The sequence below is a fragment of the Kogia breviceps genome, chromosome 16 (genome assembly GCF_026419965.1).
Source record: "Kogia breviceps isolate mKogBre1 chromosome 16, mKogBre1 haplotype 1, whole genome shotgun sequence".
NCBI lineage: Eukaryota > Metazoa > Chordata > Mammalia > Artiodactyla > Physeteridae > Kogia > Kogia breviceps.
This window is the reverse complement of record NC_081325.1, coordinates 13,306,812-13,320,015: the sequence shown is the minus strand read 5'-3', so window position 1 is coordinate 13,320,015 and position 13,204 is coordinate 13,306,812. Positions and strand designations below refer to the sequence as shown.

At 37.8% G+C, this 13,204-nt stretch overlaps 1 protein-coding gene across 1 annotated transcript in view; it reads left to right on the top strand.

Annotated features, from left to right (window-relative positions):
* CCDC169 (coiled-coil domain containing 169) overlaps nucleotides 1-3,247 on the top strand; it is a 43,787-nt gene extending 40,540 nt beyond the window's left edge. Inside the window, 1 exon segment of the mRNA XM_067016897.1 lies at nucleotides 3,039-3,247. Within this exon segment, the coding sequence (XP_066872998.1) occupies nucleotides 3,039-3,138 (100 nt within the window). The 3' untranslated portion in view covers nucleotides 3,139-3,247.
* The last annotated feature ends 9,957 nt before the right edge of the window (nucleotides 3,248-13,204 follow it).

Below are 13,204 nucleotides of genomic sequence, written 5' to 3'. Positions count from 1 at the left end.
TTTTCATCCTCAAACATGATAAGATCTTGTTTTCCAAGCTAGAATAATACTGTTCCCAAATAGAGCATACAACTACACCATTAACAATGATATAAATCCAATTAAATTATCAGCCTTAACCTTTTTAGTGAGGAAATATGGACACTGAAATAAATGTAGATGCCAGTGCAGTTTAAACTATGTTTTCCTATGTGAACAAAAACAATTAAGAATGAATAAAGAACAGAGGAATATTTTATGAGTTTGGGAGGTTATATCTACACATGATTTTTCCTGGTCCTGTACTAAGTACAGAAGAATTACTCAGGCAATCCTTGTCTTTTATAACCTTACCTCACATAGGGAAGATATTCATATATAACTTAACAATATAAAAATTATAAATGAAGATATAAATTAGCTATAGATCAGAATCCTTTTCAAATACAGGCATTCAAGGTGCATGCAATATAGCAAGTTTCTTTGGTGAAAATTCATGGGAAAGCAACATTTTGTTCGATATTTGGCTAGATTGATAAGTATTCTTCCTTGATTAGTCATAAATACTTTAAATTATAATTCATTATCTTTGTACATTTTCATCAGTGGAAATACAGTGTAGTTAAAACAGTAAATTCTGGAAAAGGACTTCCCTCTGGAAACTACTATACTTCTGTGTTGGGAGGGCCCCAAGACCACTCCCGTGCATGATTCGCTAGAACAACTCACAGGACTCAGCATCTACGTGCCCACGCAGCTAAGATTTATTACAGTGAAAGGATACAAAGCGAAATCATCAAAGGAAAAGGGTGTATGAGGTGAAGTTTGGAGGAAACCAGGCACAAGCATCTAGAGGTCCCCCAGTGGAGTCATATAGGATCAGACTTAGTTCCTCCAGCAATGAGTTGTGACAACACATTAAGTTTTGTATTCCAGGGACCCTCGTTAGATACTTAGTGCCCATGCATTTGCTGGCCATTTGTACATTATCTTTGGAGAAATATCTGTTCAAGTCCTTTGTCCATTTTTCAATTATTGATAAGTTGTTTGTCTTAATTTTGTTGTGTTGTAAGAGTTCTTTATATATTCTGGTTACTAGACCTTATCAGATGTATGATTTGCAAATAATTTCTCCAGTTTTGGGTTTTTTTTTTTTTCTTGATAATGTTCTTTGAAGACTGAAAGTTTTGATGATGATGAAGTCCAATTGATATTGGCTTCCTAGGATCACTTTAGTGGTTGCTTGTGCTTTAGGTATCATATCTAAGAAATCATTGCCTAATTCAAGAACATAAGGATTTATACAGGTTTCCTTCCAAGAGTTTGATAGTTTTAGCTCCTTTTTGATCCACTTTGAGTTAATTTTTATGTATGGTGTGAAATAAGGGTCCAATTTCAGTCTTTTGCATGTGTCTATTCAGTTGTCCTAGCACCATTTGCTGAAAAGACTATTCTTCCTCAGTTGAATTGCCTTGGCACCCTTTAAAAAAATTAACCATAAACATATGTTTATTTCTAGAATCTCAGTTCTATTCCATTGATCTATAAGTCTGTCATTATGCCAGTACCATGCTGTCTTGATGACTCTAGCTTTTCAGAAAGTTTTGAAATCAGTGAGTCTGAGTCCTTCAACTTTATTCTTCTTTTTCAAGATTGTTTTGGTTGTTCAGAGTCCCTTTATTTTCCATATGAATTTTAGGATTAGTTTGTCGATTTCTTCACAGCAATACCACAGAGCTGAGGAAAGCAGGGTAGGGCAAGTTAAAATATTACAACACTCAGTGTTCTTGCAGAGTTTCAGTTGTGTGTGTGTGTGTGTGTGTGTGTGTGTGTGTGTGTGTGTGTGTGTGTGTGTTTATTAAGTTCTCCAGGATTGCTGCAAGCCTTTGGTTAATTTTTAGACTTCTGAAAAAGTTGCTTCTGACCATTTTTGCCGATTTTCTCATTGCTTTTATAGAGGAAATAATTTTTGGAGGTCTCTATTCGATCATTTTTGCTGACATCACTCCCTGAGTAAAATATTTTTTAAAGCACCTTGCAGGGAATTGAAGCTGGCTCTTACTACATGAAGTGAGCATATGGGGTAAGTTGGCTTTATAAAGATATATATGTCAATAAGGGAAAGATGATACCATGGAAATTCAAGAACAGGAATTCCAGTATAACTGGGCCCACAGATATCAGAATTAGAATTCAGGGAAGCTTTAAAGACCTTAGCAGATGTTCATGGATCATCACCGTAGTGATTTGCCATATAGAATGGAAATTAAAGTCACAGACTTTGAACTCTGACTTCCTGAATTCAAATTACAGATCTACTTACTAACTATATAACTTTGTTTCTTTCTTCTATCTAACAGGGCTAATGATAGTGTCTATACCGTAGGGACTTTGTGAAGTTGATAGGAGTAAATAAATAAATAAATAAATAAATAAATAAAATTTAGAACAGTCCCTGACACAGCTTATGTGCTATAAAAATGGTGTTATTACTATTTGTAGTATAATAGACCCCTAGTTTATTCTCCACTTCATTTTTCTTCTCATTAACAACCGCTATCTTTACTTTCTATATCACTTTTATATCACAAACCTTGGTATATATCATAGTTTCAATTTTATTGTAATTTTAGGTCACGTATCTTTGGTTTACTCATGGATCCTTATTTTCATCTTGTCCCTGCTCTACTTCATGGCTTCTCTCTATGTATTTTCCTAGCTTTAATTTATATTTCCAGAGGCAAGTATCAGAATGGTCCATCTCATCCCTCTTTGGACAAAGCTCTCCACATTAGGCCACCTCATGGGCTGCTTCCAAGGCTTTGGATTATCTGCTCTTGAGCTAGTTGCCTCTCTAGCTTGACGAGATGATATGGTGTAACATATGGCTGTTTAGGATTATACAGTAAGCAGAAAATCTGCATAGAGAAATTTCTGTATGAAGGACTGTGAGCTGGGTCAACTAGGTGAAATATACAGTCCTTCCCACGTGACATACAATGTTTTTGTTGTACACAACAGCGACCAAAAAGTCACGATTAACACTTATTTTATTTCAGGGGAAGATATAATTCAGTTAATCAGAAGACAATGAATGCCATGAGAGGACGAGTAAAAAAGATTTCAAGATCAAACCATCTTCCAAAACTTAATCTGTGATTCCAGAACTGTGTGGTTTACTATTTCTTCCCTTTTTTCATCAGTGATCTTCAACTTGTGAGGTTAATGTTCCACATACCTTTCAGGGATTGGAATAGATAAGAAAGAGCTATTGAACTTCTCTTTAGCTCTTCTTCCAGAAGTTTGTTCATTTGCCTGTATGAAAGTAATTTTCTCAAGTGACCCTATACCATCTAATAGCATTCTTATGATTTTTAAAATATCCTAGAAAGCCTTAAGGTTGACATCATTACACTTGCTTTTCATAATATACCCACAATCTGCTCTGATAGTAACATTGCTATTTTATTTGGATTCTAGTTGGCTGTTAGCTAAAAGTGTGCATTCATCAAAACTTTTTGCTATTTTACGCTATATCATGTTCAGCTCTTTAAAACTCAAGATTTAAACAAAGCTGCAAATCAGATGCATTTTAAACTTCGATTTGAACTATCATGGTATTGTGGAAACAGGAATCAGCTTGGGTATATTTCCCACCCTGCTGTGAACTTAGGACATTTGGGGCAAGTTCTTTCACCTCATCTTCATTTCCCACATCTGTAAAATGACTGAGGCAAACTATACAATTGCTAAGGTTTCCTACTATTCTAGAAAACCAATACTCACTCAACTGCAAGGTCCTGCCACTTAGCACATGGTAATTTAAGTCATTTTATGATGTTTATTAATTTATAGTGATGGCTCTTTGGACCAAACTTTGCCAAGTGTTCATGATACTCAAGTCTAGAGTGGAAATAGAATGAGGGTACAAGAAGTGTTCTTTTAAGGTATTAAAAATTTTATTCAATTCTTCTATTTGTGTTTAGATTGTTTTGTTACTGTCACCTAGGTCTGGAAGATACATATGATTTATTCCCCTAACTAAATAAGTGAAATTATTGGACTTTAACTTTACAGAAATCACTCAGAGGTAAGTGTAGTTTCTGGCACCAAAACCTAAATTCTATTCAGTATCACCAGTAATGGATGCCAAATGTATTTCTATAACTACTTATAGATACTCACTTTTTTTTCTTTAAGGAAGAATGCATGCATTTCATATAGACAAATAATTCTTTTATGTGACTTTAAAAAGTAATGCAGAGAAGCTGCAGCATAGCACAGGGAGTTCACCTCTGTGCTTTGTGACCACCTAGAGGGGTGGGATAGGGAGGGTGGGAGGGAGGGTGACACAAGAGGGAAGAGTTATGGGAACATATGTATAAGTATAACTGATTCACTTTGTTGTAAAGGAGAAACTAACATACTATTGTAAAACAGTTATACTCAAATAAAGATGTTTTTAAAAAAAGTAATGCAGAGAAATATAAAGTAACTTTCTATATAAGTTATTCCAAATGGAAACTGTTTGGAAATATTTTCCCCTGTTCTTTTTTTTTTTTTTTTAATATTTACTTATTTATTTATTTTGGCTGCGCCAGGTCTTAGCTGCAGCACGCAGGACCTTCACTGCAGTGTGCGGGATCTTTATTTGCAGCATGTGGACTTCCTGGTTGCAGCATGCATGTGGGATCTAGTTCCCCAACCAGGGATCGAATCCAGGCCCCCTGCACTGGGAGCATGGAGTCACCCACTGTACCACCAGGGAAGTCCCTCTCCCCCATTCTTAAGCTAACTATGGATATCAGGTACCATGACTCATTTTATTATATAATTACTAGACATTACATATGTGTTTGTTTACTTTTTTATACCCTATTTTCTCCCTAAAAAGGATTGTGTTACCTTTTACTAAATATAGAGATATAAAAACAATACTCATAAGATAAAAGATAAAAATAAAAGTTAAAGTTTTGCAAGATTACCAACTAAGAAAAAGCTCTGTCTTTAAGCTTTCTAGTAATCAGCACAAAGAAAGAGTGAGTTACACAGCTCTCATTTTTTTGTATAAGGAAATATACAAGTGGAGAAAAAGCTGTACCTAATACTAAGCTCTGAAGGTAATTTGTCATGTAAAGCTTTATGAAGACTTGCAATTATTTATTGAAATAATCAGTGCAAAAATGATAGTTTGGGGTGTCTGTTTTAATACTGAAATATGTATTAATATCAGTATTTGGTTTTTTTGAAGAGTTCAGAATTCATAAAGCAACATATCAGTAAACAATATTTAATATATTTTTTAAAAGTTAATGTCTAAATATATTACAAAATTTTAAAAGTACCATTTATAAAACCAGATGTTGTGATAATAAAAAAGACAGATATTAATGAATAATAATGATGATGTGGAGAAATTGGAACCCTCTTACACTGCTGGTGGGGTTGTAAAATAGCACCATCACTCTGAAAACAGTCTGTTGGTTCCTCAAAAGGTTAAACACAGAGTTACCATGTGACCCAGCAGTTCCACTCCTCTGTGTACAGCCCTAAGAAATGAAAACCTATGTGCACATAAAAATGTGTTTAGAGCAACATTATTCATAATAGCTAAAAAGTGGAAACAACCCAAGTGTCCATCAACTGATGAATGGGTAAACAAATTGTGGTGTATCTAAGCAGTGGAATATTATTCAGCAGTAAAAAGGAATGAAGGACTGACATATGCTACAACATGGATGGACCTTGAAAACATTATCCTAAGTGAAAGAAGCTAGTCACAAGAGATCACATATTGTCTGATTCCATTTATATGAAATGTTGAGAATAGACAAATCCATATGAACCGAAAGTAGGTTAATAGTAGTAGCTGAAGGCTGGCAGAGCTGGGGGAAGGATGGGTGATGGAGAATGACTGCTAATGTGTATAGGGTTTCTTGTGGGGGGGTGATGAAAATGTTCTAAAATTAATCATGGTGATAGTTGTACCACTTCATGAATGAACCAAAAAGCATGGAAAGCACCTTACATGGTTTAATTGCATGTTATATGATTTATACCTCAATAAAGCTGTTATTAAAAAATGTTAAACATATGTTAACCTTTTAATATAAACTAGCAGATAAATTTTTTTTTTTTTGCGGTATGCGGGCCTCTCACTGTTGTGGTCTCTCCCGTTGTGGAGCACAGGCTCTGGACGCGCAGGCCTAGTGGCCATGGCTCACAGGCTTATTTGCTCCGCGGCATGTGGGATCTTCCCGGACCGGGGCACGAACCTGTGTCCCCTGCATTGGCAGGCGGATTCTCAGCCACTGCGCCACCAGGGAAGCCCAAAACGTTTATTTTAAAAAAAAATTTATTGGAGTACAGTTGATTTACAATGTTGTGTTAGTTTCAGGTGTACAGCAAAGTGAATCAGTTATACATACACATATATACACTCTTTTTTAGATTCTTTTCCCACATAGGTCATTACAGAGTATTGAGTAGAGTTCCCTGTGCTATACAGTGGGTCCTTATTAGTTATCTATTTTATATACAGTAGTGTGTATATGTCAATCCTAATCTACTCCCAGTTTATCCCTCTCCACCCTTACCCCCTGGTAACCGTAAGTTTGCCTTCAATTCTGATATCTTAATGTGATAAAAATAAGTACTAAAATCACATATAGCAAATCCATTTCTCTTACCTTGCTACCCCTCATTTGATCGTGGTGTATGTGAAAAGTAAATCCTGTTTGTGAGTGTGTTTGTGTGTGTGTGTGTGCGTGTGTGTGTTAAGTTACTGAGATCTGGATTTTACTTGTTGAAGCAGCCTATACTCACTAATATAGTATCAAACAATATTTTTAGTAAGGCTTACAAGTCTTTGGATATTGTTTGCAGTAGATAATGGTATCTTTCTTTGCAACTACATATATTCAGCCATTCATTGATAGCAATGGCCCCTGGCCTATCTGCATCATTGAGTCAGAATCTAGAATTTCAATTGATATTTTTAAAGTGATTCTAACTCAGTGTATTTTCCAGTCTGCTGAACATAACCGAATAATTTTTTTTTTTTTTTTTTTTTTTTTACTAAATAGAATCTCTTGCTCTTTCATCAATTTGTTTCTAGGATACTGCTCTTTAAAGCCTTGTACAAATGCTGCACAGTCTAAGCCAAATAGAGGCTGGACCCAAACAACCGTGTAATGTACCAATCCATGTCTGAGGGGAAGATACCCTTAATCACTTTCACTCAGAAAAGGAAGAATGCACAGCATCACTGATCCATAGCATTTATGGAATCCTGTTGGGCAGACATGGTGAAAGCCCTCTTCCCTGGGAATAGGGTGGGTTCCTTGATCAGGCTCTGATTCTGCTTCCTGGTAGGAATGTTCTTCTCCATTTTTCTTAATGACCTCTAACTCTACTCCTTGGGAGTTTCTTTCATTTCAGTCTTCTTGTTCATATTTGAAGTGGGCAGTGGAGGTTAGACCCTCATTTAGAGATGCACAGCTTTTAGAGCTCATTTTCTGTTAGAACAAACTTGGGTTCCCATGGGTGGTGGCATCATAGTTCAAGTAGTCAAAAGCTTTTCAGTCTAAGTTTATGGTTTCTTGGATAATATAGCTCCATCAAAATAGTAGTCAATTCCATGTATAATAATGATAATTTTAGAGCATGATTTGCTTCTTTGGCCTCTCTCTCTACCTAATGGCAGCTACCTTGCAGCTATTTGAAATAATAGGTTAGGATATAAAGTTAACACCCATAATCTGATCTTTGCCATAGGCTGTCTTAGTGGCCTCTTGTTGCTCAAAACCCTTCTATGTCTTATCTCTTGCTTTTTGGCTCTCAGAGTTGTTGGCCTTTCCAGCCCCTTATGCCCTTTGATGCCCCAAATTTCTAGATTCTCCCTGAGACTCTCTCTATTCCCTTTTCCTTGCAAAGTGGCTGATTATATCCCAAGCTCATTTTTTTCTTCTGCCTTGTTAAAGGCAGCCGGTAACATCAAGCACACATCATCTTCATCATCATCATTATTATTATTAAGCACTTGTTCTGCTGTGACATAATAGGGACTCCCAGGCTTCCACTGTCACATTGGTCCCTGCCTCCCACTGCAGACCTGCTAAGTTAACACCATGCCACTTGTTTTAGTATTTTGTTAATGCAGCACCTAAATTCAAGTTATCAATATCTTCTTTATGACTATAAGAAACAACTATAAGAAACAACAGACCTCAGAGGCTTCATACAGAGGTTTATTCTCTCTCACAATACAATCCATTCAGGTTTCAGCAGTTAAAAGAAAAGGATAAATAATCTTTATACCTTGAAAGAGAAAGAAGACTGGGAATGGGAGAGGAAAAGATTTCAAAATTATTGATAGTGTCTTAGGCTGGGTGATAGGTACATATACACTCATACTTTATATTGTACATCTTTCATATATGTACTCTTGAATATGTATGAAATCTTTCATAATAAAAAAATAAAAATTCCTCCAGCTGACTTTAAATCATGTTAGTATACATGTAAGTTATTTACAAGGAAAATGTGAACATCATTTTTTCTCCTTCACCTCGTCCCCACCTTCACATACCACAGACTTCTCTCCTTTAAGATTTTCTGGCTTGTTTGTGATGTAGAAATTCCACAGGACTTCAAGTCAGCAGTCTTTGTGGCTAAAGGAGAATGAGTGACTTTGTAACTACTGATCTCCTCAGGCAATGGAGCAGTAGTAACCAGTGACTTCAGGGGAGTTGCTTTGAATGGTTTTGTTGTGTGGTTACCTGGGAGGATGCCTAGAAAATTAATCACCGCGGCAGTGCCTAGCCTCACTCTGGACCTTGAGTGACACAGCCTCCCTCATCCATAGTTATAATGTCACTTTGGTTTAGCTCCACATTTCCTAGTAAAGACTTTTGGTTAAAATGAGGCAGATCTGCCTCATCTTAATTCAGTAGAACTAAACCCTGTTGAAAGTGAATTGGTGTATTGGATGATGAGAAAGCTGTCACATCTTAGTGTAATCGGCTGCAGGGCATCATTAGAAGTTGGTACTATTCTTTGACCTTCATCACTGCCTAAGGGCAATGGTTCCTAACTCACTGGGAAAACATATATTTACTGATCACCCTCTATGTCCTTGGCTACTAGGATACAAGGTGTAGTAAAGTAATCCCTGCCTTATCACACTACTTAAAATGAATTCTAATTGTTGAAGCAGAGATGTGAGATGGAGTTGGGAATGCCTTGGGAATTTTCCTGTTGTCTTCTCAAATTAACCACAAAAGGAAAGTGCATATCAGAGTGTAGTGTGGGAGAGACCCCAAGCCAGGATGAAGGAGAATGTTCAGGGGTGAGCGTGCTAAACCTTACACCATGCAGTCACCAGAGCCGAACATTCAGCTTAGGAGAACTGACCCAGAGTCAGAAAGGAGGCATGCGAACAGGAGGGGTCCTAGCCTCTTTGATACAGGGATAACAGGGAAAGTTTTTAGGTTGAAATCGGAACCAAAGCAGACCAAGGGATAAATGAGTTAGCAGCTGGGAAGGATCAGAGGAAATATCTGGGGCAGTTTCCAAATTAGTGAACTGTGCTCACAGGGGGTAGCTGGCCAATGCTGTCTTATCCTTTGAAGGTAGTTCAGGGCTTCTCCAGGCTTCGGGTGATTCATCCCTTCAGCACTATAGTCTCAAGAAAAAGGTTACTCTGTCTGGTTGGGGGGATCTTACACTGGGGAGAATGCCAGGACACTATCCGGGAATCTTGTTGACTTGATCTAGTTCAATCTAGTTGACTTGATTAAAAGCTGAACCTAGAAAGCCAGATAAGGGCGAGATAATGTGGGCTCTACTGCCACACTGAGGAATGAGAACTTAATCTGATAAGCAGAGGAGCCTTGCACACGTTAAACGGGGAAGGGATGAGATTAAAACTGAACTTTCCATCTTTCCTGTGCCCCACCGCCCCGCAACATAATGGACACTATTCCAACTTTGAGATACCAAGCTTGTCATTTTGGTGCCTGCAGTATTTTTTCCTTTACTCCAAACCTTCTCTTTTTCTTTCCATGATGAAATGAGTGGCATTATGAAATAAAGGACAGAATGTAGACTTGGAGGCAGAAAGACCAGAATCCCAAATCTGCATATACCAATCAACTACTGAAATGACTTTCATTCATTCATTCAAATATTTTAGTGCCCGCTACGAGCCAGGCATTTTTCTAGGCCAAGGTGGTAGTAGTGGATAATACAGACAAAGTTTCTCTTCTAGAGAGGGGAGAAAGACAAATAAATACAAATACATATGCTGTATAACATTAGAAAAATGATGTAAAGGAAAAGAGAGTGAGGGGTTAGATTCTGATAGGAGTATCCAAGGAAGTGGCATAACAGAAAACTACGTGAAATGGAGAAACCTGGGGAAGAGCATTCCAAGCAGAAGGAAGAACAAGGGCAAAGTATTCTAGCTTTGTACTTACCTGGTATTTTAGGAAGAAGAAGGCAGTGTGACGAGAGGTCATGAAAGGTCATAACAATGGTGAGAGGTAAAGTGGATGAAGTCAGATGGTATAAAGCCTTGTTAGACATGGAAAAGAATTTGGATTTTTTTCTGACAGGAGGGTTTTGAGAGAGGGAGTTAATATTCTGACATATTTTAAAAGATTATTCTGGTTATTCTATGATGAATTGCCTGAAAGGAGCTTGGGGAAGATGGCAAAAGTGGAAGCAAAAATCACCTTCCTCAGTTAACATTATGAAAATATCTTTGTTTATAATTGTATAATGGAACTTAATGGTTAGTCAAGTTATGGTAGACTCTTGGATTTAATACTCCAAAAATATTGCAAGCATAGTGTTTGAAAGTATATGCATTTTAAAAGTGAGTTCAGTGCATTAATAAATGTAAGAAATTATTAGTAAAAATGATTGAAATTAGTTAATCCTCTGGCTTTCAACTTCTGTAGTTACAGTCATAGCCACTTATGAGAACATTCTTTGGGCCTCAGCATCTTTGAAAGGAAAGGACAATTAGGTAATCTCTAGGTTCTTATTGAGTTCTAAATTTCTGTGATTCTGAGAACAAGCCAGGTAAGCAACAATACTGAACATAGCTTATATAGAACAGTTCCTATAAAATAGCTGGATGGAAAATTTCCAAATATTTTAAGCATAGGTTCTTCATGAGTTCATCTGAAGACACCATGTGTACTGTATTACTTACAAATCTATTTGTAATTTGCATATTGTGAAAAATATATAATCATAATTTAGTTTTGGGGGAAATAATGTAATGCATATGCTATGAATGCTAATAATTTTAAGTGACTGGAAAACCATTTTCTAAGAGGCAGTTTGAATTGTTAATTTTGAATGCAAATTTTAAAATATATTTCTCTATGTAGAATTACATATAATTACATTTTATGATTCTTGGTATTCAGTTTTCGATCAAGAATATAAGTAGCATATTGTTACTGTAGGGAAACACAGAAAGAGTCCATCTACCCATTTGTCTCCAATAATAAAAATGAGTATGATTCAAGAATGTTAAATGTGATAAAGAAATTAAATGGTTTATAATTCCTTGCTGTAATTCAGAAGGTTTATAGTAGAGCCTCTCAACCTCAGTGCTAATGACATTTGGGGCCAGATAATTAATTCTCTGCTCTGGGAGGCTGTCCTCTGCATTGTATGATGTTTAGCAGCATCCTTGGCCTCTACCCACTAGATGCCTGTTGTGACAATGAAAAAATGTCCCTTGGGAGACAAAGATCGCCCCCAGTGAGAGTCATTGTTTTATGATGTAGATGCCTGCTCATTTACAAAGTAGGCTTCTTTTTCTTTCTTTTAAGAGATTGGAAATTATTCAAATATCTCATCTGGTTCTATGGAGCTTGGATCTTATATTCTTGATACTGAAGAGCTTTATTATCTTTTTGCTTCCTCCAACACAGGATTGATTACTTCCTCTCACATAAGCTTAGGGGCATCGGCCACTCAAATTTAAAAGCAATGAGTCTGTGTCAGTTTCCACAATGTCTTTGTCACTTTTAGCATCAGACTTGTTAATCTAGACCTTTAGGTCAAGGCAAAACTGATTACCAGACTGGGGGAAGTGCTCAAAGCTGCCTCAATTCACCCCTACCCCAATGCCTGGGCATGATTTCACCTCTGCTGATATTGCTGGGCAAACTAACTGCTTCACAGATGTTTAGCTAGACACTCTCAGTTCCTGAGTAGGTGGAAAAGCAATCAAGAACCAAAATTCGTATCTATTAAAATGTGTACATTTACTTCCAAAAATAGTGCAGAACGATCCCATCAGAAATTTATCTGCGCTTTTCTTCCCATGAAAATCGTAGACAACCACTATATTTTTGCATGCTGTCATGATCTAAATCAGAACACACTGCCACCTGCTCAGGAAACAGGAGGCTTGCCCAGAGATCAGAGATGGTGGTTCAAGTAGAGCATGTGCATATTACATGTTCAAGTAATGTCAAGAGTCTAGGCAAATCCAGAATGACAAACACCATAAGATACCATCACCCCCTCACCCCCACCGACTTTTAGCAATGGGAACAGTAGTAAAGACAAGAGGAAGGATCCCCTACAGGTCCTGGCACTCGGTGGATCTCCATAAAATGTCTAGCGAGGCCGAACAAAGCGGATTACATAGCGGCCACCACCTGGAGATTTCTCACTTGAGAAAATAAGGACAATACTTGTTGACTCACAGGACAACATGAAATGCTTCTAAAATTTTTAGCTTCTTAGTAGTTTGGAAAGAAAGTACCGTAACAGTCCTCAACCTTCCCTGTCCTCTCATGTTTGTCTTGGAAAAAGAAAAAAATCTAGTTTGCTAATTCCTAATATTTAAACTTGAAAGAGTTCCCATAAGACACTCTGAAGACTTTTAGACAAGCCCTTGCGCCCCGCCACCCGCCCGAAGGCGGGGAGTGGAAGTTCCACCCGAGGCCTGAGCTGTGTGATGTACCGGGGGCACGTGGAATGGAACTTTGGGTGGGCAGCGCGCCAATGACGGGGTCTCCTCAGGACCTGCAGGGCACCTTGGGGCGGCCCATCCCCGTCCCCTGGGTACCCCCACCCCCGGAAGCCCTCTCCCGGCCCCGGTCCGGCCGGGACCCTCGGAGCAGCGGTGGGCGGCAGGGCCACTTTAAGGGCGGGCCGGGGGCGGGCGCCCAGCAGCTTCGGGCACGAAGCC